The sequence below is a fragment of the Syngnathus acus genome, chromosome 23 (genome assembly GCF_901709675.1).
Source record: "Syngnathus acus chromosome 23, fSynAcu1.2, whole genome shotgun sequence".
Taxonomy (NCBI): domain Eukaryota; kingdom Metazoa; phylum Chordata; class Actinopteri; order Syngnathiformes; family Syngnathidae; genus Syngnathus; species Syngnathus acus.
This window is the reverse complement of record NC_051107.1, coordinates 1,429,811-1,455,313: the sequence shown is the minus strand read 5'-3', so window position 1 is coordinate 1,455,313 and position 25,503 is coordinate 1,429,811. Positions and strand designations below refer to the sequence as shown.

The following is a 25,503-nucleotide window of genomic DNA, read 5'->3' as shown; positions in this document are numbered from 1 at the left end:
GCAGGGAGGAAATCTTTCATCTGCCTTGCTTCCTTCCTTGTTGTGTGTTTCGCGTAGGACAATAAAACAGGCAGGTGCTGCTGCTTGGAATGCAAGCCACATGTGAGTAGAACCTTGAAGTTCTTATTTGTGGGTTTTGCTGACAGCTGGTTGAAGCTACTTAAAGCCGCTTAAAGTACAACAACAATCACAACACGTGATTGGCAAACATTTTTATTCTGGACAAAAAGTTCAGTTTTTCTTACAAAACACAAAAGACGTTCTCTAATTGAAACTACATGACCATGAAACACATCTAATGTAATGTTTGGTTGGTGATATTCTTTTTGTATTGCGGGATTTTTTAATGGCTGTCACCCTGCTGAATGATAATGTTGGTAGTTGTGAATTCTGCATTTAAAAAAAAAAAAAATGTAGTGGATGAGGTCATTTCAATATTTAAAAAGTACTAAATGTATATTAAAAAGAAAATTAAGGCCACACCAAATAGAAAAAAAAACTGCGAGAATAAAGTAATTAATTTTAGATAATTAAAAAAAAACAGCAAGCATAAATAATTTCAAGTTACAAATTATATTAACTAATATACTTTTTCAGATTTTTTTTCAAGTGAAAAAGAAGTATTAGTGACATTATAGTTAATATGACAATGTCATATTTATTTTGAGGGAAAAAGTAGTAACATGATGTGAATAAAGCCTTATTTTTGGATAAAAAGTTTTCTTTTTCTGATGAAAAGGGATGCAATATTATGAAATTAATGTATATATTTTTGTAATGTAATTCTTTTAGGAAAGTCTGAATATTAGGATGAAAAAAAAGGTGTTTTAATTTCTAGAAAATACATATATATTTAGTAAATCTGACTATTTTTGCAAGATTATGATTTATTTTTGTCCCAAATAAATGTAACTTTATTCTCATAACATCACTAGTTAATTTTTCCTTTTCACTGTGGCCCTAATAGTTCTTGGTAAATTCACTTTCGTCCAGCTCTTGTGGGGGGGGGCGTTCTTGCGACATCATAGCAGTGCGACACAATGTAAGCAACCAATGATTTCATTGGCTTTCACCACAAAACAATATTAATAAATTAACAAATGACCACACAAGAAACGTGAAAATAGTTTTTTGGCCGGCGTATTTGCCAGCCACAAAAGGCGTACAAGCTTTGGCACCACATGTTGGAGTTTTTTTTTTACACAAATCTTAAGAGACGACGGCCTCCGTATCTTTCAGTTCAGTTGAAGAATTGTGTTTTTTCCAAATGAATAAGAAAAGTCGCCTCAAAGTTCATTTCAGCACCTCGTAAATCTGCCTTGGCCTGCTTATTTAAGTCCAAAGTTGCTCCGTCCTAGTGGCGAGCCCCTGCCGCTCCATGATGTTCCAAAGCTTGCGCAGGTTCGAGCGTGTGATGGCGTCGTCGGGCTTGAGGCGCAGCGCCCGTAGGTAGTTAGCCTCGGCCTCGGTCAGCTTTCCGTTCAGGTGGAGGATGGCGCCCAGGTTCATGAGTGCCGCCGGGTACTGGAGAAAGCAGACAGTCATAGAGTGATTTAGCAGGATAGTAATTTGAGTCACGATCGGGTGGTGCTATGGCTCGCAGACCGCTTTTTGAAAACCACTGGTGTCGAGTTACACGTGCGACAGCACCAGTGGCGACCTTGACTGGATGTGTGAGAACGGTTTTATGTGTCCAGCATCAAAGCCGCAGAGGAAGACAGCTCCAGTCTTTTTACTTTTATGTCTCAAGCTGTCACGGCGCCAACCTTGGGAATGCTGCTCTGCTTTTTGTTTCATGCCAGACTGTCTTCACCATGATGTCATATTTGATCCAGCCGCTATTTTGCGTTAACCTAAAAGAACTACTTTCACGTTTGACTCTGCGGTAGCATTGACATTATTATGCTATTAGGCTAACAATATGCAGTATCATACAACTGGAGGATTCCCAGTGGGAGGTAATTCATGTCTAAAAAAAAAAAAAACTACGTGGAAGTTGCAATGCAATCTCTAAATTACCTCTACTAGACAAAACTATGGATTTATTTTTCTTTTGAAGTGATTGATTCATGCTGCACCGTGACGTGATGGAATAACGCCACATTTTCTGGTGTTGTAAACCGAGTACTTACGTCTGGTCGGAGACCGGCTGCACGTTGGTACTGCTTCTCTGCCGCCTCATTTAGACCGGCCTGCCTGAGAAGATGGCAAAGCGTCAACCCGTCATTAAGAACAGCCTCAGCTGGATTGTTTTTCCAAAGCTAACCTGAGCATGTGAGCCGCGCTGAAAACCACGTCGAACTCCGTGCCTTCCAACTCAGCCGCCCTTTCCGCCATCTTAGCTGCCTCGACGAGTCGCGACTGCTCCAGCAGGAACTGACCTACACAGAGATTGAGAAGATTCAATAATTGCAAACACGACAACAATGGAAGATGAATGAAGCTGGTGAAAAAGACGAGCGTCACAGGAAACGAACAGGAAGACGGCAGAGATATTTTGCGATTTTTCATGACCGGCCACCTGGCCTAGCAGTCACAACTTCCTGTCCCAGAGTCTCTAGATGATGAAATGTTATGGGTTCGATGCTCCTTCAGGCACGTTCCGTCTGTTCTGCAAACAATGGCAGGAAGCACTTGCTTGTCCAGAGCATCTTCCTATTAAAATGGCCGACAGATATCAGGCTCACGTTCAGAGCTCGCCCCATGAACCCCGGACACACTCAAGGAGCCAGATGTGAGATAAGGCGCCAAATAAATATCACGTATTACAAGAGTCTGCAAGATAACGCAAAGGGGAAGCGGCGCCGTCCAAAGACAGCAGTGCTCCACCTTACCAGGTGCCAAAGCAAGCCAAGGGAGAGGAAAGAAGAACGATACGGTGGGACACAATGGCCGCTCTACTTCCTGGAAACAGCGGGACCGGCTTCGAATTACTCGGCATAAGTCCCCACTAAGTTCGAGTTTGTCAAAGTACCGAACACCGAACCCCAATTTCACAAGCAACCAATCCTCTGCCCCACAAGTATCACTTCCTACCCCAACCCCCGAGAAACAATTTCTCCGAGTCCCCGCAATTACAAGTGTTATCAGGTTACACAGGCCGCAACATGAAGTCCACCCTGGTTTAGAACTTCAGCTGGTTGCGGTCTGGATACAAAGTTGACGACGCAACGCTTAAATAGCACATGAAAGCGTCCGAAGATCCCCGTGTAATCGACCAAAAACTCAAAGCCATGAATGCAAAACCCGGACTAGAACAATGCAAGCAGCCCTTTAAAGTTCTGTAGGAGTTTTTGAGTCTTACCATAGTGCATGTAGCAGTTTCCTTTCATGGGGTCCAGCTCAATGGCTCTAAGGTAGTACTTTTCTGCGTCTGTATTTCGTCCCTTTAAGAAAATTGAGGAAAACGTGAATTGATGAGCAAGACTTCATTTTGACCTGTAACTGACTCCTTGAAGACAATAACAACAAAACGGTATCTGATGGGGTGATGTAAAAAGGAAGCCTAGTAATTGTGTCAAAAGTCTGGTCCATTGTCCAGGGTCCAGGCAGATCTCGGTTCCAGGGCCCAAAGGAGGCCGATCCACCAACACTGCAGCTCTAATATTTTAGCTGTGCGTCTGAGCTGAGAAAGTCTGCTAATTTCTTGGCCCTATGTCTTCACTCAAGGAAGGAAAGAGGTCAAATATCCCTCAAGGGTTTATAGAGGGCAACTCCCACAAGTCAAACTGGACTCAGCTGTGAACACATCTGTTGTCACATCAGTGTCAGAGTTTTTTTTTGCCTTCGGGTGGAAGGACAGATTTTTTTTTTTTTTTGCAGCTGCTACATCGCAAGGAAAATGTGGGCATTGGTGTTATGGGGTGCAAGTGACCCAGTTCTTAATATGTTTACATGCACAGAAAAGTGTTTTGCCAGTTTAATTTAAAACAAAAAACTGTGTGTGTACATACTATGATGGACAGCAGTTTTCCGTAAGTAAGATGAGCCGGTATATGGTCCGGCTTGACCCTGAGGGACTCCTTGTACCAGTGACCTGCCTCCTCCAGTTTATTCAGCCTCATGTAGGCCTCTCCTGGTAACAGGAAACAAAGGTCAGGGTTTAATTGAAAAAAGTTCCGAGTGTTGCCTATGGAAAAAAATAACTAACAAGTTAGTCAAGGACAGATTATGTACAGTGTGTTTGAATGCTGGGAAAGAATCAGGAAGACGAATGCAGTTGGCTTTTCCAGTGACATGACATCAACATGACATCAGCACACGACTCCCCCCACCTGACTAAACGAGAGCTCAAGCGGACCATCTCAACTCTAAGCTTCCATTAATGTCATTAGTGTTACAATAACAAGGCGTTGGATGTGATTTATTCCCTGGATTAGCTTCAATCCTCTTCAGTAGAAATGCACATTGAGAAGCTACAGCGCTCCGCTGTTTGCTTTGGCAACGCTTCAACATTTGTTGAATTCACTTTAAAGCCTCTTCTCATGTGGATCATCTTAACAAGAAGTTTCAACAACACATCTCCGGCCAAAGTCAGCACTGCTTGACGTTGTTTGAATGCCATCATGGGGCCATTTTATAAAGTAGGTGTCACCGGATTTATGATCCCTTAGTTTGTCAGTGTGATACAAAATAAAAATTGGCATACCCATCATGTTAAAAAGGCTGTGCGGTGCAAAGTGTCTGGGCATCCTCTGCACTGCCTGCTTGTAAATGGAAAGGGCCTCCTGTAGAATGCAGAAAAAAAAATCTACATAAAATCCACCTTGGAAATGGAACAGATGAAGCATTTTACAACCGCTGTACCTCCTGTTGGCCCTGCTCGTGCAGAAGTTTTCCCAGGTTATACAGGCAACTGGTGACTGAGCTCTTGTGGGTGTGGGGATCCTTCAGATTCTCGTCTGGAATGTTGGCGCATGTCACGAAAGTCCGTTTGGCCTCTTCCAGGCTGCCCTGGTTCATCAGGATGATTCCTGTGTTTAGGTAGGCGGCTGCAGCATAGAAATGACAAAGGACGACCCTGTTATATATTTTCATTCAACGTCTGATCCATCCTTTTTAATTAGCTCTTTACGGATTGTGGGATTAAGCTGAAATGGCCTGATTTCCGAAATGTGGCACGCCTCTGAAATGAAGTGTGACCTTTTGGGTCTGGGTCTAATTACTCATAAGACTGCAGAATGTCAAAATGAACGAACAATCACTGTCGTTATTTTCTATCGACACAAGGTTTTCCTTACATGCTAGCGTTGGCCGACTCCCAATAGCCAGTTTGTAGTAATGAAGCGCCTCTGTAAATCTCTCGTTTTCTTGCAGCAGCAAACCCCTGGACGACATCAAGAAGGGAAAATGCAACTTTGAAACACAGAATGGTATAGAGTTGTCAGAATGCATCGAGTAATCGATTATTAAATTAATCGAAAACTACTTTAATAATTGAGTTTCGATTTTGAGACACATTAGTTCAGTTGTCAAAATGAATCGAGTAATCGATTATTAAATTATTCGACAGCTACTTTAATATTCGAGTAATCGTTTAAAGCCATTTTTTACCTTAGAATCGTCAAAATCCTCAATAGTTAGCCTCTCAACAGTCATTTTTCATACAATTTTTGGCATCATTAATGGAAACAAACAGGTTATATTTTGTGTTTAATCGATACAAGATATTTGCAAACATTGGCTTTTACTTCGGACAACAATAACAGAGTACAACATTCATTTCCGTTGTATGATATTCTTTGTTTTTTTAGTTATTTTTATCAATAAACAATACATAATAATCAAAAGGGAAAATTGTTTTTCTGATCCATTTTGATGCAAAATATGTTTTTACGATTATTCAATTAATTGATGGATTAATTAACAGAATTATTTATTCTAAAAATATTTACTACTTTTAATCTGGGATTTTGGAAGTTATATGGCAACTTTGCTTTTGCTGGTGTGGGAGTTACTTTGTCTGATTTTGCTTCCCGTCTGTCACTTCTTTGGGTTCACCTCGCTTTCTGCCTCCCCCGATATGTGACAGATCGGATTAGCGCAACTCCCATCAAGGGTGTCAGGAGTGGGAGATTGGTCGATGTCTTAAACACTCACAGGTTATACAGCATGTCCGCCATGTTCCCCCTGTTGTGCAAAGCATTTCTGTATGCTTTCTCCGCCTCCGCCATCTTGCCTTGGCTTTTCAGAACATTTCCTAAATTGCCCCAGGCTGCAGGAGACATTGACACAGTGTCAGGCTGGATAAAGTATTAAAAGAACGAATGGAGGCTCATAAGAATCACCCGTCTTACCTTTTGCAGGGTTCACACTAATTCCTGACTTGTACAGATTCTCCTCATTGCTCCAGTCCCTATTCCTTTGAATTGTTCTAAGTCCGTTTAGCAGCACCAGCACCAAACACAGACTCAACAGCAAGGCCCTGTAGCTTCTTCTTCTTAGTCTGACGTACAAGCTTCTTGCGCCAGTGGCTACTAGTAAGCAGAAGCCTATGCTGGGAATATAGAGTACCCTCTCGGCAATGACAAAACCGACATAAAAGAAGAGATTGGACGCAGGGATGAAAGGTAGTGCTAGTAAGGCCAATGAGAGTATTGCAAGGTTTTCTGTGGGGGGCAGGGACATCCAAGGAGGGTCGTCGTGGAGTCCGGCTGAACCGTTCACGGTGATCGTTGGTGGCCCCAAATCTGTGTTGTGGTTCGTGTCAGGTGCATGGTAACCATTCCCATTGGTGACCGATTTTCCATTTGTTATTTTGCTCTCTGCATCTTTTCCTTTTGAGGTAGGGCCGTGAAACCCAAACCAAGTCAGGAGAATGACTCCTCCATAAAAGGCAAGCGTATGAAGATTCCGCCAGTCAGCTAAGGACTTCACTAAGGGCACCGCGTCCATGGACCAGTCGAAACTCAGCTTGTCGGGGCAAAGTAGCAACCAAGCATTGGCGGCGGGCAGGTGGAGGAAGGTCAGCGTCCGGGTGAAGAGATGCGGCGAGTCGGCCGCCGGGTTGTCCGAGTTTGAAAAGTTGGGAGGCTTGTTACCCATCCAGTAGATGCGGCCTGACAGCAGAATGATGCCCCAGGTAGCCAGAACAGCGAGACTCGGCAAAAGTTTCAGGTTCTTCTTCTGAAACGAAACACAATAACTCTTAAGTAGAGCTGTCAAAATCAATTTTGACATCAGTAAATGGGGGAAATTATTTAGTAATATTCCTCCATGCAAAATACAGTTTTATCCGGTGGAATAATCGACTCTAAAAATATTCGAGTCTTGGAGTTTCAACCTCCCCAAAATATATCCCAGATCTTCTCTTTGTAACGATAATAGTAGTTATTCCCTCCAAATTAATTTTGACATGTTCATACTAAATTATCAATGTCTATTATTGTTTCAGATATGTTGGTAGTCTTGATTTAAGCGGGCTTTCCCGGTTGGCTGTCAGGGTTGCCTTGAGTGTGACTGCTAATCATCTTAAATCTCATTCTGTTGGTATGCACATACTGTTTACATCTCATAAGAGCCTTAATTCTGCAGCAATGATGTCGACTGTCACGCAACACTTTTAAACCTTGATCTTTTGATTGCTCTCTATGCTCATGTTGGATGTTTTAGAGGTGAAGGTCAAGCAGAGTTCCCCCTCACGGACTTAATGCGACGTAACGTGAGCGATGATCACCGAAACGCCGTTCACTGCCTCTTTTGTGAGCCCATTTGTTATCTCCCAGTTCGTCTTTGGCATGAACTACATTTGAACCCGTCTCAAGAGCGTACGAGTTCACGCAAACGTACCGTAAAGCATTCTAATGTGCGGGGCAGAACATTTGCAGCGGTGGTCTGTGTCTCATCAACAATTTCCATGATGAAAAGGGAACGCCCTCGACGATGTCATGAATGGTCTAAACATCTCCTTGTGTGTTCTTTTGAAAGGCGACCATGATAGACAACTTCTTGTCCATAACAAAACCGTACATTAGGATTATCGTAAGAGGTTTAGCACGGATCCGCAGGCTCCAGCTCGGCTGTTCGTTTCACCAGATGAGAAGTGGAAAAAACATGAGAGGGTCATCAGGGGCAGGCAACCCCCCACAGCTCCCTCGGGACACTCGCTCTTAAAAGAGCCCGTCGATGGAGGTTTTCGAGTACTTTGACAGGTGCTACATGACGGGGGACATGAAAGTCCTTCCAGCGTTGGCGGCATGGAAGCAAATGAGCTTTATTTTCGCCTTAAAAGCTTTTGCAAGTCCCCCCCAAATTGGTCCTTAATTGCCGCCTCGATGCATGACCCGCTTTCAAGCGTGACCGTGAATCTTCACGCTAATCAGTTTTTTAAGTGCTTCCAGTGAATCAAACGAGCAGCCCGCAGGTGCAAGATTTTTATTCGAGCAGTGTGTTTCTCTCCCAGGTTGCAAAATTTCCTTCTAATTAATGGTTTTTAGGATTCTTGATGGTTCAGAATAGCGAAACTGAGCATAATAATAATAATACTAAGAAGAATCCATAAAACATACCCAGGCCTGAAAAACAACACCTGCGTCAGGTGTTTTTCCAAAATATTAGGTACGCTATGCTAGGGCTGTCACCATTGAATATGTTTAGAATCGATTATTCAATTGGTTATTATATCGATTTATCAATTTAATCAGGTAATTTTTCTTTGCATTAAAATGTATTAATATATATTTTTTCCCCGATTACGGTTCATTTATTAAACATTGTTATTTATTTGGCATCATTTAGTCTATCCATCCATTTTCAATTAAGAAAACCCCCATCTAAACAGAGAATGTCATTGTTTACAAAGTAAAAGTTTTTTATTTTTTATTTGGAGCAAACAAAAGATAAATCAGTTTATTTTAATGCAAGACAAGAGAAATCAGAATTATAACTTTGGAAAGCCTAAAATCAGAAGAGTTTGACAATCCTTAGTTGAAAATATCCCTAAACAATTACATGATCATTAAAATAATGAGGCGATTAATTTTATCATCAATTTGTTGTAGATTAATCGATTAATTTTGACTACTCTGCGCTATAATTACAAAACAAAAATGCCCTTGATCCAGCTGAAATGTGGATTACAAGGCTCAGTTTAATCTCTTTGAGGGTGCTGTATATTTTTAGAACGTTTCTTCACATTTCATTTCAAAGCCACACTGACAATTAATTAGGGGCATCAATGACGCCATAGTGCCACAAAACATCACCGCTGTTAAAATCGACTGCTACTAAAATAAACCCACAATTTGGCTGCGAGTGGTCCCCGGAGGTGGTTAACCACAATAAATGATGCAGATAATGATCATCCTTTACGTCAGACAAGGAAACAAGTGTTTGGAATTATCTTGATTCACTTCGGGTTTTATTTGGAACACTTTAAGACCCGAGAGCTGTTTCTTATATCCCATGTTGGCCTCAAAGATGTCATGTTATCAACGGAGTTCATTGACGTCAAAACTCAAACACGTCTATTTTTTTACTCTTTCGTTAACCCTTCCCTAATTGTCCCCCATTGCCTTTTTCGTCCTATGAATCCATTCATGTGTCAATGCAGCCGTGTGCTGAGAGTATCAAACGCGACCCGAGCGGCAGCAGGGGAACGTGGCTGACTTCGTGCCGAGAGCAAAAAAAGTCCGACAGACTTTTTTGATTAAAGTCGCATCCAATTTAAAAAGTGCTGGTGACTCCTTCCAACTGACTGAGCGATCATGTGTGGCATTGGAATCGAGCGCCATAAAAATCAAGAATACTTTGTTGCGCAAAAATATCGACGAAGTAATCCAAATGATGAAGTCTCAAGCGAGCGTCGACAAGGACAGCTGATCAGTGGCGCTAGTTCAGGATTTCAAGAGTATTAGCCCTTGATGCTGTACATCTGATTGAATTCACATGGATTGTTTTTCTGAGCCAGTTCAAGGATATATGTATTTCTTTCGAAGATTAATACAGGAACTAAAGTTAAGAAGCACAAGGTTTGAAGTTAGGACTGTCACTATTTTTAGAATTGTTTATTCTATCGATTATTCCACTGATTAATCGAATAATCAGATCAAATTTTATTTTGCGTGAAAATGTATTACAAAACCATTTTACCCATTTACTGTTTATTTGGTATTCTTTATTAAAAAAAACAAATAAATAACAATTAACTATTGCACAAGAGGGATAAACGTACTCACTATACTTTCTGAAACCGATTCCGGAACTGTTACGATTATTGCTTTCATTAAACACAAAGGACCGTCTTTGTCTTTATTGTTTCCGATTACAAAAATGAATGAATAATTGCCATTGAGAAGCTGACATTAGACGATTCGGGCCAGTCTAAGGAAGAAAAATTGCTGTGAACGATTACCAGTTGATTACTTGGCGATTAATTGATCATTTTTGACAGCTCTAATTTAAAGTATAAACGTCTTAATTCCTTTGATTGACGAACAACATATTGTTGTCTTTTAGAGATATGTAGCAAAATATTACACAGGAATCAAATTCAGATTTTTCTTTTTTTTTTCTTCCTTCTCTATAGACTGCGGTGCTAACACCACACCCTCCTTTGTCTCCCTCTCCCACTCTCTGCCAATTCTACCGTTCCCCATTTGAAATCTCATCTCAGTCTGATTAGGGAGTAAATGGAATGAGGGATGGAACGCCGGCCGGAGCACATCTGTCGACGGATTTGCATTTCCTTCTCTCTGCAGTAAAGCAGCCGTCCGAGATCTTTACAATCGATGTTACAAAAAACACACCGCTACTGTTTTAGCCTTAAAGCTAAAGACTCTCCTTCAAGTAAAACAAAAGTGGTCCATTCCCAAGACTGGGAACAGATAAAGCGAGGGAAATGAGAGCATAGTTTCCCTCTCCTACATCCTTCATCTCTTTGTTCCCAAGCGTCTCTTTTTGAGACGTCTGGCTCATTATCGAAGAAACAATTGCCCCCGTGGCCGAGCCCGTCGAGTCACAAGCTTCCCTGCCAAGATAACCGCGACTGGGCCCGTACTGGAGGGTACCAGCGGAGTGATAAATGAGCCAGATGTGGTGGCAGGAGGGGCAGCAGTTGGCACCAGGAACACACACGCACACACGCACACACACACACACGCCCTCCTGCCTGCCAGTCGATGACGTGCCCGCACTGAATGATTTGTGACGACAGCCTCTAACAACCACTGAGAGTGATGAAATCTTCCAGAGCGCCCTGGAAGCAAGCGATCGGAACAATGGAGGAAAAAGTGGAAGGCTTCCAGGTTTTATTTGCCAAAGTTATTCCACTGTTTTCCTCGTTGGTGCAATGCAACAATTCCACCCTGCTGTGGCTTAGCTTCTCATGAGCTTTCACCTCAATTTTTAATCCGCTTTGGAAAACAAATGCTATTAATTTGTTTCCACCTTGCAAGATATCGGATAAAAGGTGAAGGTTATTAATCAGAACAGGTTTTACATGAAGGTCTGGTAGTTGCTGAAGCTCTCAAAATTCATTGATTAGTAATAGACAAGTAATCAAATTAATCGACAACTATTTTAATCATCGAGTAATCGTTTGGAGGCATTTTTTACCTTAGAATTGTCCAAATCCTCCAACATCAGCTTCTCAACAGTAATTATTCATTATTTTTTGTAATCATTCATGAAAACAGACAAATTATCTTTTGTGTTTAATCCAAACAAGACAGATATCTGCTTTATAAAATAAAATAATTATTTATAACCGCACGAGTAACTCGGTTCCAAAGTTTGGTCAATACAACATGAATCCCTCGTGTGTTGTTTTTTAATGGTTATTTTGTATTTTTATCACTAAACTACCAAATAAACAACAGTAAATGGGGGAAATTGTTTTTGTAATACACTTTTATGCAAAATGAACTTTTATCCAATTATTCAATTAATCGATGGAATAATAGAATAATCGAGTCTAAAAAGAAAATTGATAGCAGCAGCCCTAGTAAATGGAGAGAGAGTAATTTTCGGATGCTTCCACCCAAGCACTCAAAAAGCTTGTTTGTCCTTGCCCCACCAAGCCAAGGAGAATGTTTTTTACATCTGTTTAGCACTACAAGTGTCGTCATGCTGGCAAGAGAGCACTTTCTCCAATCAAACACCAGTAATCATAGTATCAAGGTTATTCTGAAGAAAAAACCCGCAGCATTTAGTCTGCACATCTGATGCTCGCCTAAAACTGTGTTTCCCGGAAATGCACTCATGCATTTAAGATGTTAATCTTAATCACGCTTACATTTGGGCCTCTGAGCTTCGATTGGAAGCCATGTTTTGCATGGAAGTGGAAAATGACTGTTTTGCTGCTTCGCGCATGATGAATGAGCAAAGCTTCGTTTCCAAGTGTCACTAGAGTGAGGCTCGCACGGACAGACGTTTTTTCTAATCACGCTAGCTAAAGAAATGCAAACGGCGCATGACACAAGGCAATTTTAAGAACCATTAACTGGCAAAGGGGCAGAACGCAGGATGCCCCGGTTTTACCTTTCCAAGCGGGAGCAGGAGCGCCTGGCGGAATGTGAGTCGATTGAAGACGAAGAGGTCGTAGACGGCCGACACCGCCAGCACCGTCACCCCCTGCTCCTTCCAAAGCATGCTCGCCGCTGCACACCACAAGCTGCCCACCATCCACATCCAGCAGCGTGCCACCGAGCCGCCCGCGCTGCAGCATCGCGCCGCCCGCAGCCCGCAGTGTCTCGCATAGCAGAGAAGAGACAGCAGGAAAAACAAAGCCGCGCCGACGTCCGCCCTCCCGACCACGCCGGCGACCGCCTCCGTGTGCACCGGGAGAGAGGCGAAGAGCAAGCCGGCTAGCAGACTCCAAAGTCCTCCGCCCAATAACGGGCGACTGAAGGCGGTGAAGGCGGCCGTTACAAGCCCGTGAAGCGCTACGTTGACCAGGTGGTAGCCAAAAGGCCGCAGGCCGTGCAGGGCATAGTTGAGGCGGAAGGTGAGGGTGCAAAGAGGACGGAAGGACTTGTGGCTGCCGCTGTGGGTGAGCAGGGTACCCCAGAAGTCGTCATACAGGATGTTGGTCCACGGGGTCACTGGGAGAAGATCCTGATTGGTCTTGATGGCTCGGCTGGAAAAGAAGATGCAAATATTACTTCCAAGTTTCGCCTCTGCCTGGTCACGTGTTCGTTCGCACACAACCGTTGCACCGTCACGTACTTAGAAATCCCAAATTAGAAAACAAATATTTAAAAAATAAATTACGAGGTAATCCGCAGGTTTGCGAATACAATAGTTTTAAGTTGTAATATCACTAATCGCTACTAGGTGGCAGACACCTTAATTGCATTCACACCAGGTCTTATTTTGCCCTATACTACAACATAAATAGGCCTTTTTTATAATTTACATTTTTTAATAGGTTTGGAATAATATGCATAGTACCTCAATAATATAAAAGTTTGTTTTACCATTTATCATTTTACAGCTTCAAATAAATTAGACTAAGGTTATTTTGTGTCTGATTAATTTCTTGTACATCGCTCTTTCATATTGTTGATGAGGTACTATAATCTATTTACACTCCACGTTCATGGCAAAAATTAAATATTCCAGTCAAACACTGACTTTGATGTAATCTGACATTTCTACAGGTGCTTTTACAGCCCCCCCCAAGCCCCGCCGTTGATTCCCCTCATTAGCAGGAACACAGGCAGCGAGGTAGAGAATAAGCATCAGCAAAAAAAAAAAAAATGTTGTTCAGTTAGATGGAGCTCATAATAATAACAATTGAAAAGGATGTAGCTGAGCGGACGTTATTCCTGAGAAAGTAGCGCATACATACAAAGAGGAAATAGGAGGCGGTGAAATGAGGGAAAAAGAGGAAGAATGCTTTGAAAGTCCCTTCAATAGAGATTTGTGAATGATAAGAAAGCTGTTCAGGCTTTCTGAATATTACATTATTCATACAACGGAAGGTGGGTGGACAAAATGAATCTGTTCATTTCGAAATGATGGAAGCATATTGCATTCACTTGGAGAAAGAAACTACTTTTGGAGTAAATTTTGAGGGGGATTTCCCCCCCCTGTTTTTGGAATATATATACAATTGGGTTTTTATGTTGACTGCAATATGCTTCAGTACTAATGCTCTGCTCTTAACAAATATTTTTGTTTTATTTTAAAAAAAAATTCTGTTTTATATTTTTTTAATATTAAATTTTTTTTATATTTTTTTTTTCAAAAAATATAAAATATTAAAGAAAAGAAATATGAGCAGAAAAAATTCCATAAAACAGAACTATTATTAAGAAATAATTATTAAAAAAATACCCCTTCTCAAATTACTATTTTTTTCCCAAGTGAATGCAATAACAGGAGTGTTACATTTTATTTACATTTACATTTAACTACGCTCAAGTGCCACTAAAGAGAGAGACCAGACCTCCGCCAGAGCCTACTTCACAGATCCTAACCTCTTTGAAACTATCAATTCACATTACTATATAAAATCTATACAATAAAAACAAAATCAAGAAAGCATTTAAAGTAGACTACTCTTAGAATACAAATTTTCAATGAAAGAGGGCTTCCATGGCACCCACCCTGTTCTTCCTCATGGGGCATGTTGACGATCATTAGCACACTTTCTGTCTTTGTGCATGCATGCCGTACAACATAGAAAGGCTGTGGGGGTGGTGGGGGTTCAGCCAAAGACTTCCTTTGTCTGGAGATTGTACGTTTTTAGCGCTTGGAGCCGAAAAAATAGAGCGGGAGAGCTGCCAGGAGAATTAAAGACTATTTTAAATGTTGACCGAATTTAATTGTTTCGCTGACGAGCCTGTAAAGATGTCTTTGCGTGAGCTACGGTCGAGCAAATTTCCACCGTTTCCCAACATTGTTTTCTGACAAAGAAAGCATGTGTATTTTAGAGGTCTGTTGTCGGGGAGTTCACGTTTAGCGGCCATGACATCATTTTTAAAAAAGATTTTCTACAGTTCCTCATTTGGAAAGCAGGGTCCCCTGTTTTCCAGTTGTGGTAGTAAATCATTTAAATATTTAAATCAGTGCCAGCCAGTCATCAGTCACCGTTTGAATGTATGGATGAAAAAAAACGACGCTTCAAGAAATCCACAATAATCAACCAGGTGTCTGTTTTTGTGTTTGTGAGCGTGACGACTTCATTGAGAACATGGAGTGGTCTCCCGTAGTGACAGAAGAAGGCGGGCAACCTCGGGTGGGGAGATGGGGGGGGGGGGCTCCTTTGTATTCCGCCACCGTATTTGGGCCACGCAGAGCAGGCAGGCTATTCACAATCCTGAAAGTACAGGACAGCTTTTCAGTTTTTTTTTTCTTTTATCTGGGTGTGTGGCTAGTATTTGTTACTGACTTCTTTGACTATTTTCCCTTCCTCAATGTTTCATAATGTAGAACTCCAAAATAATTAAAACACAGCACCCGCCGGCCTCTAATAACCGGCAGCAGCATAAACAGCCAGCGTGTAATGTTACAATTACGCTTTTGTTGTGTGTGCTGCATCATTTGGACTCCCCGGTGGGAGATAAATTCGCTTGTGCTTGCCACAAATTTTCTTTCGTCTTCTATTTCGGGAGGCTTTTGGGTTTTAGGATTCTACTGACGGCTATTCCTATTCCTTTTAATTTCCTTCAATGAATTTTCTTCCCGTCACCATCATCCATCATCCTCCCTCCCCCTGGCTCTTATCTTATCTTCAGAATCCCGTCTGTGACGGTAGGCGAGGTACTACACACTCCCTCATTTGGCTTAAGCTTCCTCCTTAGTTTCTGTGTGAGAGAGCGAGGTAGCAGCAGAGCTCGAGGTATGTCAAAGTTCAGTCGCTGTAATGAATTGTGATAATTCCAAATTAATGACCTGAATTTCAAGAGTTTCAATCGCCGGTTGTTTTCTGGTTTTTGTGGTCTTCCCATTTTGTGACAAAAGGTAATGATCGGGTGATCGTCAGTGTTAATAATTGGCCCAGAAAAATTAAAGTAAATTAAAAATTTTTAGAAACGAGTCCAAATTAATCAATTAATCAGTAAGTAATTAGTTATCAAATTAATTGACAACTACAGGACTGTCTCAGAAAATTAGAATATTGTGATAAAGTTCTTTATCTTCTGTAATGCAATTAAAAAAACACAAATGTCATACATTCTGGATTCATTACAACCCAACTGAAATATTGCAAGCCTTTTATTATTTTAATATTGCTGATTATGGCATACAGCTTAAGTAAACTCAAGTATCCCATCTCAAAATATTAGAATATCATGAAAAAGTATACTAGTAGGGTATTCAACTAATCACTTGAATGGTCTAATTAACTCGAAACACCTGCATGGGTTTCCTGAGCCTTGAAAAACACTCAGGTTGGTTCAGTAAACTAAATCACAAGTATGGGGAAGACTGCTGATCTGACTGCTGTCCAGAGGACCATCATTGACACGCTCCATTAGGAGGGTAAGACACAAAAAGAAATTTCTCTATGGAAAAGAAGCACTGGACAGTTGCAGAGTGGTCCAAAGTCCTCTTTTCAGACGAAAGCAAGTTTTGTATTTCATTTGGAAGTCAAGGCGCCAGCGTCTGAAGAAAAGGCTGGAGAGGAACAAAATCCAAGTTGCTTGAAATCCAGTGTGAAGTTCCCACAGTCAGCGATGGTTTGGGGAGCCATGTCAGCTGCTGGTGTTGGTCCACTGTGTTTCATCAAGTCCAGAGTAAATGCAGATTTTAGAGCACTACATGCTTCTGTCTGCTGAAAAGCTCTATGGAGATGATGATTTCATTTTCCAGCATGATCTGGCACCTGCCCACAGTGCCAAAACCACCAGTAAATGGTGTACTGACCATGGCATTACTGTCCTCGATTGGCCTGCCAATTCCCCTGACATTAACCCCATAGAGAATTTGTGGGGTATTGTGAAGAAGAAGCTGAAAGACACCAGACCCAACAATGCAAATGAGCTAAAGGCCGCTATTGAAGCATCCTGGGCATCCATAACACCTCAGCAATGCCACAGGTTGATTGCCTCCATGCCACGCCGCATTGATGCAGTAATCCGTGCAAAAGGATTCCCAACCAAGTACTGAGTGCATCAATGGACATTTTCAAATGTTTGATTTTGTTTTGCTGTTTTAAATCTTGTTTTTATACTTGGTCTGAGGAAATGTTCAAATTTTTTGAGATAGGATTTTTGAGTTTTCTTAAGCTGTAAGCCATACTCAGCAATATTAAAATTATAAAAGGCTTGCAATATTTCAGTTGATTTGTAATGAATCCAGAATGTATGACATATTTGTTTTTTTAATTGCATTACAGAAAATAAAGAACTTTATCACAATATTCTAATTTTCTGAGACAGTCTTGTATTATAATAATTGGTCATTTGGAGACATTGTTTTACCTTAGAATTGTCCATTTATGAAAACAAACAGGTTTTGAGTTGAATCAAAACAAGACCTTGACAAATAATAATCGCACCAGTAATTGAATCGGTTTCAAAAAGTCTGGTAACATTATTCCCTGCTTTGTAATATCGTTTAACTGTTGTTTACTTTTTAAAATTACCTTTAAATTTACTAAATTACACTAAATAGTACCATATAAACAACAGTAAATGTGGAAAATGGTTTTACAATACACTTTTATGCATAGTAAAAGTTTAGCCGATTATTCAATTAATCAATGGAATAATCAAAAGAATAATCGTTTCCAAAAATATTCAATGGTGACAGCATGGTCTGGGGTCTAATCTGATTAAAGGTAGGGTGTGAATTGTGTTCCTCACTCATCCTGATCATTAGCGATTCATAAGCATAGTGACTAATGTTGCCCGGTAGAAAAATAGCAAAATACAAATAGACTATTTCCTCCTCTATTATCAACTCTGCATTTTGAGGAAGTGAGCGCCACGAGTGTGTTCAAACATCAGACATAAGTTTCACCACTGGCAGAACAATGCCAGCGACAGAAATGGCACCACATTTCTTTTCCCACACATCGGAATATGGAAAGACGGACGTGGGCAAAAAACGCCCAGCTAGCATTTTTGCTAGTGGCGATGGGCCACCTTCCTGATTAGATTAGACCATTGTTGAGCATGCGCTTAGATCTATTATGAACCCAATTATCCTGAGGTCCATTCCCTCATTTATCTTTCAGTGGATTGATTCAAGTCTCATTGCATTCTCGCTAGTAATCGATCGTCCGTGCTAAACGGTCGCTGGAGCCAAAAAAGCCACCGCTGCCGCGTCAGCAAAAAATCAAAGCTAAAGAAGTGGAAGGTCCCGCCACAACTTTTCCTGAGCGATGATGTCAATAAAAGTCAGTGATGAATGTTTAGACTCAAGCGGGGAAGGTCTACGGGAAATCAATGGCGAATAAAACCGACGCTTGGCTCACCCTCAGGGGCAAGCAGGTGCGGGTACTGATTTGGGATTTAATACTTGCAACATGCCCCAAAAGTCTTTGAATCACGATTGTTCTTGAGGAACTAGTTAAACAGTTCATTCATTCCATCAGGAACTTTCCCATTGAAGAAAATCTCACCCAATCAATCTGCTATAAATTCTTAAATGGGATTTTATGGGATTATTAAAGCACCTACGCAGACCAACTTCTGGTCTTTCAATTCCAGCAGTAGAACGACGGCAGAAAAAACCCTCCGGCGTGTTTTTAGGAAAAACCAAATGATCAGCCAATCAGTCCATTCAGAGTCTGCACGGTTAATTACAGCGTCTGACTTTGCACGACTAATTAAGGTGGTCGGTCTCTCTCACGCACTCGCCTACTTCCACAGTGATAAATGTGCCGCTTGATTAAAATTTGGACCGAGCGTTGCTCTGCAACATGGCCAAACAACACACAAACCGCAGCTGTGCACATTCTGGGGATATGAATTATGACTTCCAGGTACAGCAGTTTTTTTCTTCTTGCAGTCATTTAATTAGTCGTACCGTGGAGATTGAATACAGAGCAACACTCCCGCGTTAAAGTCATTAGCTCAGTCGAAGCAAAATGTAGTGCCGAACATGTATTAGAAATCCGCTGAATTAAACATGAAGGAATTAAATACCAAGGATAACGTACGTGTCTGGAATCGATTTTCTTCTCCGGATTAATCTAAATGAGCCATCTCGTTCCAAACAGTATTTAGGGCCAAGGTATGAGGTGCCAATTTAATTTACAAACATGAAATTTGGCAGACACGACGTTCACACAGGAAGTCTGCCATTTTATGGTCATTCTTTTCAGGTCCAGGGATTCCCAAAAAATGATGTCCGATCTGATGCTAAATTTGAAAAACAAGATATTAGAGAATCTGGAGGTTCTTCTGTCGAGAGTGGGTATACCAAAAAATCCTGTCTGTTTGGTTCTGGAGCTTCTTTTGGTGCTTTTTCCGAGCCAAACTAACAAGCCGTGCAGGACTGTATCCAATCCAGTGTAGGTCCTCCTTTCTTTCACCGTGACCATTTGTCACATTCCAGCATTAGCAAGCGGGAAACGGGAGCTAAAGAAGGGGTACCGCAAGGGTTAGGGTTCGTGTTAATTATCTAAGATCTTTTCAAACTGGGAACTGTGATCAACATGGTGGGTACAAGGAAGCCATTTGCCTGACCGTTGCTTCCTCCTAAAAGTGTGAATCCCACCTATTTGACCTTTAACCAAAGCACAACAAATCCTAGCTAGCTATTTCCAAGCTAGCGTATCGACAGAGTCCCCGGTATGCTCCGAACCTCATTACCAAGGAACATATGGTGTCATAAAAGTACATCATATTCCTCCGCCACCTTCTGTCGCTGCCGTGTGGTCGCCGCAAATCTCGCGGGAGCTATATAAGCTTTTCGCCCTCCGCCAAAAAGAATCTCCTGAGAAGGACACGCAGACATGATGTCATGTACAAAATGGGACAAAAAACAAAATAGCAAGCGAGCATCACGTCTTTGCACTTTTTGAAATTCAGTTACTGAAGCGGTTATTGTTTTCCGTAGTAACAGCAAACGTTTGCAAATATCTTGTTTTGAGGAAAAACAAAAGATAATCTGTTTTCATGAATAAATACAAATATAATGAACAATTGCTGGATTTGAACCTTTCTAAGAAAAAATGTCTCTAAACGGTTAATCGTTAAGTAAAATAGTTGTCGATTAATTTGATAATCAATTACTCGGCGATTAATCGATTCATTTTGACGGCTCTAGATAACACCCCAAAGCGGAAAGTTGAATGCCTCATTGCATTCTATAACTCACATTGTGGCTGCTGAAATATTGACAAAGGCACCTATCTCAAAACCAATTTTTTTTTTTCCCTCAACATACATAATTCAGTGACCTTCAGGAGAGTGCGATGGATTCAAAGTAATATACGAAAGGCTAAAGATAAAAATGGGGTGTGGATGTGGCAAAGATCCATTAAAAACAAATTACTTTTTTGTCACAGTCCATCATGGAAGCACGAATAAACCTTGCCTACCGCCTCGCCTATCATCTCCGTCCGAGATTTTTTTTTTTAGACTGGCTGCCTTCATCCATTGTCTCATTTATCACGGTTGCCTTCTGAATTGGGCCACCACCACTGCAATGTTTACCTAATAAGCGGCGCACCTGATATCCAGAGCCGCATCCCATTGCGAGACCATCCATGCAGAAATTCACCCACTTCACATTCCTCGGCCGAAACCGTGGCCCGTAATCCTCCGTGGGTAATAACACAACATTTTATGATAGCACGCTACAGTGATGCCGGAGGCGGTGCTGTCACCTGATCTCCCTTCGACCCGCAGTCACTCACGTCGTCTCTCGGTCCATCTCTCTGTGGTTTTTATGAGGTGTGAAGCACCAAATCATTTCCACACGAGCGCAGACGGCCGAGTCGACCCGCCCCGGCTTCGCAAAGCTGCGGATGCATTTTATAAGTTAGTTGGAGTAACCGTGCATGAAGCGGAGTCAGCAGCCAAGAGTCTCCATGTTTATGAGGCCTGCACCTTCACCGTAGTGCTGTCGGGGAGTTGAAGGGAAAGTGTAGCTTGTGGTTGGGAAAGGCTGTTCTTAATTGGAAAAATCTATGAGTAATACGTAAAACAGATCTCGGTTCGATTTTTTGGGGTCTTGTGGTGCCAAGCATGGGATGCGATTTTTTTAAATATTAAATTTATTATCTAGTCTTCTACCGATTAATCGATTAAATCGCATAAGCATACATTTTGCATTATTAAGCATAATAATGAGGTGTGAGGTGCAGTTTTTATTTTTACCAACCTGGGTTCACCATCCTGAAATTCTGAAATTTGTGATTTTGAGTGTATAAGGCTTGGTGAGTGACGTGGGTGTCAGTAGAATGAAAGTGTAGAGTCGGCACTCATTTTGTTTTGTTTCAGATTGTAGGTCAAGGTCCTGCCAGGCGTTGCTTGGCTAAAGAAATTTGGGTTCTATGATGTAAAATATTTAAAAAAAAAACTGACCTTGTTTTGATTCAGTCACACTCAGGTTTGGTTGTAAAAAAACAATACTAACTCAGGACAATAAATTTGAAAATCGCTGAAAGGTGATAGCGGAGCCCTATCAGTTACAAAGAGATGGAGAGTGCTAGCTAAATGCGAGTGTCGCACATGCACACCCAAACCGATTGTGTCAGGGTTTTAGATTACGCCCGGTTGGTCATTTTTAGAAGCGCGCTTTGACAAAATGGAAATCTAATGCCACAAACAGGAACTCAGTTTACAAGATTGTTGTTTTTTGACGAATCCACGCCTGAATCCAAACGGGCAAGCTGCTGAAATAGCATTGTGGATGAATAAAAACACATGTTCAAGCTTCCCCGGCGATACGACATCACAGTGACACATCGCCAATAGCGAGGGAGGCTTTTCATTTCATTCATTTTGCCTGTTTCTGCTTAAAATGTAATCATTTGGTGACTTTTCATAGACACATTTTAAAAGCTGCATGTCTTGAGACAATGTTATTCATTTCCAAGGAACATTTTTCCTGGCAGGCCAACACGTTGTCACCCCCCTCAAGCTGCATAATATGGCACGCACACACCCGAGCATTTGCTCACATGTCTCTTTGGCCTACATCTTGCACCAATATTTATAGACTCCGAGCACATAGTGTAACTTAAACAGCCGCAATGCAATTTGGCTTTTTTTTTTTTTTTTTTTCCTTCAGCAGATTGCGGCAATTACATCGCGTGCTAGTGGCGCCATTGGGCAAATCATGTCGTTATTACTGTTTGTGTGTCGTTAAGCAGCGTGAGTGTTTATGACATAATAGCCCGCTACCATTTTCAAATTGGGATGTTGAATCTGGACTGATCAGTGGAATTGGGATTTTTGCTTTACTCTTCATGCCAGAAAGAAAGAGGAAGCATGTTTTTCATATAACGATGTCATTTACGTGTGGTCGTTTAACGTTGTCCTCATAAATATTTTCCTCATTTCAAGGCGTTTCCTCGGGTGACTCATGTGTGGCGGAACGTCGAGGCAATTCATTAGCGTTTCAACTCAAAGCGGTTTGGTTTTGAACCGAGATCAAGGACATTTTTGAGGGACATTATCACACTGATGCACTTATTGATGAAGATTAAAAACAGGGTCGGGGTCACAAGGAAAAACATTCGCGATGCTAGAAGCCACTAAGGATGCTCCGCCATGCTGTCGCCTTCATCTTAATTTGAATCATGCGCAAATAATTCGATACTTGAGTCCCTCTATCACGATGCATCGTTTAACTAGATAAAAATCTTGAGAAGTATTTGGTCCTGAACATTGGCTTCATCATATTCCACAATAAAAGTGAAAGGCTTCCTCACGAGTAAATGCTTCCCTCATTTCCATTTATTGCAGTAAAGCTGGAATAAAAAATAAATGCCACCCTCAAATAGCTGACTGTCTTTTTTTCGATGAGTAATAGTCGTAATAATATTTTGTCCGTCTGTTTGCGTTCCAGGGTGCTCTGCAACTTATTTGGTCTTTTAACTTAGTTTCATAAAATAATTACCTCCCCTCCAATAAATGCCTTCCACTAAACTCTTTCAGCAGCTTTTTTTTCTTTTTTTTTAAAGGGCCTTTCTGGCTACAGAAATTAAATAATGTCCGCCACAAGCAATCAATTGTGAGCTTGGTAATAAAACGAAATGTCAAAGAATCGTTATCCACTTTAAAAAAAAAATAAAAGCCTTCCTCAAATAATTTCCCCCATCAAAAAAAAAAATCCCTTCGTCACTAGTCTTCCCAAAAATGTGAAGCACTTAACATTTATATTAAACTTAAAGAACAGTCGCTATGATTTTCCCAAGTCTGGCTTAACTTATCTCCCGTAATAAAACCTGTAATGGTTTGACAAGCAATGTTTTTTTTTTCTCATTGGTATTAGCATTAGCTGTGCCCAGGAAAAACACTTGACCTGATTGCAAAAGCAGAAAGCCACCAGAACATCCCTGCGAGTTGGATTTGCCGTCTCCGAACTCCATGAAGTAGCCAGGGTTTGATTAGAGAGGGGTGAAAGGTCAGATAAGCTTTAGGAAGATCACAACGAGGCTCGTTGTGAAAGACAAACGAGGATGAAAAGGGAAATTCGTCGAGGAGTCTCCTCAGGCAAGCGGCGCAGAGTGATTAGTGGTTCTCCGCTCTTGTTGGTAACCGCTCGTAACTCTTCCGACCTCCCCCCGGGGGGAGGGGGGGGGTCTTCCCGAGCACACGACTCTTGACCCTGAGCGAGGACGCCGTTTGATGAAGAGCCAGGGTGGGTCACGCTTCTCATTGCTATTCATCCACCTTCATCTCGCAGTTGTGAAGCAAAAGCCCCCCTTTTGTTTGTCCCCCCGTGTAAATTACAACCGAGACTTTGATTGATGTGCGGCGTAGGTGGATGCTGAACTTTGACGGCGGGGATGGAGTGTGGGCCCGAACGCGCCGGTCGCCACTTGGGGTAATCCGTCACCCAAAGGCTCCTTGACAAGAGCCCGCCGTGTTACGGTCACATGTACGCACAAGCATGACGGATGGCCGACCGCTGGGCAGCATCACCGTAAAAGTCTGATACGGCGGATAACTGCTCTGGGACACGACTGGAATAGAAAATGGAGGACGTACTGAGATGGATTTTAGTCGCCAGTCAATCACACTGTGAACCACTATTCTCCACTGGATGTCAAAACATCAATACTCTCATTACGTTCAGGGTCAGAAACGAGCTATAGAGTCCATCCCGGTTGAAGTTCTTCAAAACCTGGACTTGGAATTCTGACCTTTAAAAAGTGCCTGCAGATTATTGCCAGACAGAAAGAAAGCACCTGTTCACTGATTGCTCTCACATAAATAATCCAACACATTGCTCACATGTCATCACTTGATGATTTATTGCAAATGTGAGTGTAGCCACAACATCAGGACTCGAGCAGTAGCAGGGATTGTGTTTCTAAAAAAAACAACTGAGTTATGATAGCGGAGAATAAGACTCTATTTTCTTTACGGCTTATCCTCGAGTTGAAGACCCGCCAAGGTGACTTTGGATGAGCGTGACACTTGTAGAATCTCCAATAAATCTAACATGGATTTTCTTGGAATGTGGGAGGAAGCTGCAAGCCGGTGACTTGAACCTCAGAAATGCGAGACAAACGAGCTCACTACTGCCCAGACTCAAGTAACTATTTTGACAACGAAAACCTCACTTAAGTATCAATGCAGATCCAAAGTCCAATTGATTGACAAGAGCACATGCAAAACAAGTGCCGTAGCCATGGTAACCTAACTAGGGTAGCCAGGGTGATGGGGAGGAGGAGTGCGACCCACTTACCTGTCATCATAGCAGAAGTCCGCGTCCAGCGTGTTCACGTACACCCCCACGGCCACGGCGGTGCATAACAGCTCCGTGATCATCTCTCCAAGCCGAAGCGGAGCTTGCAGGCGGCCGGGGGAGAGGATCGCTTCCAAAAGGAGAACGAGAAGTGGATGACGGGTGGATAAGTCTGTTGTTGTTCAGCCGCTCGGCAGCGCGGCTCCCCACGCCGCGCAGGGCTTCTCCCGGCGCACCGAAAGTGTGTCGCGGCGGGCCATGACGCTCACAAGCGGCTCGCGAGCGTTGTCAGGGGGCGATGGAGAGCGACGGCATCCGCGTGTGTGGCCGTGATGCGCATCTCTGGTCACAATGTGCGTGTGTGCGCCCGAGAGCAGAAAGGGAGCGAGAGCCAGGCGCATGTGGTTTTGAAGGCTGCGCATGCGCAATGGCTGCTGCACCGAGTACAATCATTCGCACACAAAGAGGGCTTTTATCATTGTTTCCTGCCGGATTTGAAAGAAATAGTTATACGTACTAACTGTTATTAATGCATAAAATGTCAGAATTGTCCATTATAAAAGCACAGAGCATTTAATTTAACGCATTAATTACTAATGAAAGAACTCATACTACAATTTATTTTAAGATTTAGTAAATTGATCACGAACACTAGCATAGGCTACACAGTTAAAAACGACAAGCAGTGTTAGTCTTCTGAGATAAAGTGGGAAAATAATAGTCAGAAAAAGCCTACTA

General features: G+C 41.9%; 1 protein-coding gene across 1 annotated transcript; it reads right to left on the bottom strand.

Moving 5' to 3' along the window:
- Positions 1-786: 786 nt before the first annotated feature.
- tmtc2a (transmembrane O-mannosyltransferase targeting cadherins 2a) lies at positions 787-25,181 on the bottom strand. The gene is made up of 12 exons (XM_037242610.1): positions 24,766-25,181; positions 12,478-13,075; positions 6,297-7,125; positions 6,100-6,214; positions 5,241-5,326; positions 4,807-4,991; positions 4,649-4,727; positions 3,954-4,075; positions 3,305-3,386; positions 2,267-2,381; positions 2,133-2,196; positions 787-1,524 (listed from the first exon to the last, which is right to left on the bottom strand). The coding sequence occupies exons 1-12, from the start codon at positions 24,846-24,848 to the stop codon at positions 1,333-1,335; spliced, it is 2,550 nt and encodes an 849-aa protein (XP_037098505.1). The 5' UTR covers positions 24,849-25,181; the 3' UTR covers positions 787-1,332.
- Positions 25,182-25,503: the final 322 nt, after the last annotated feature.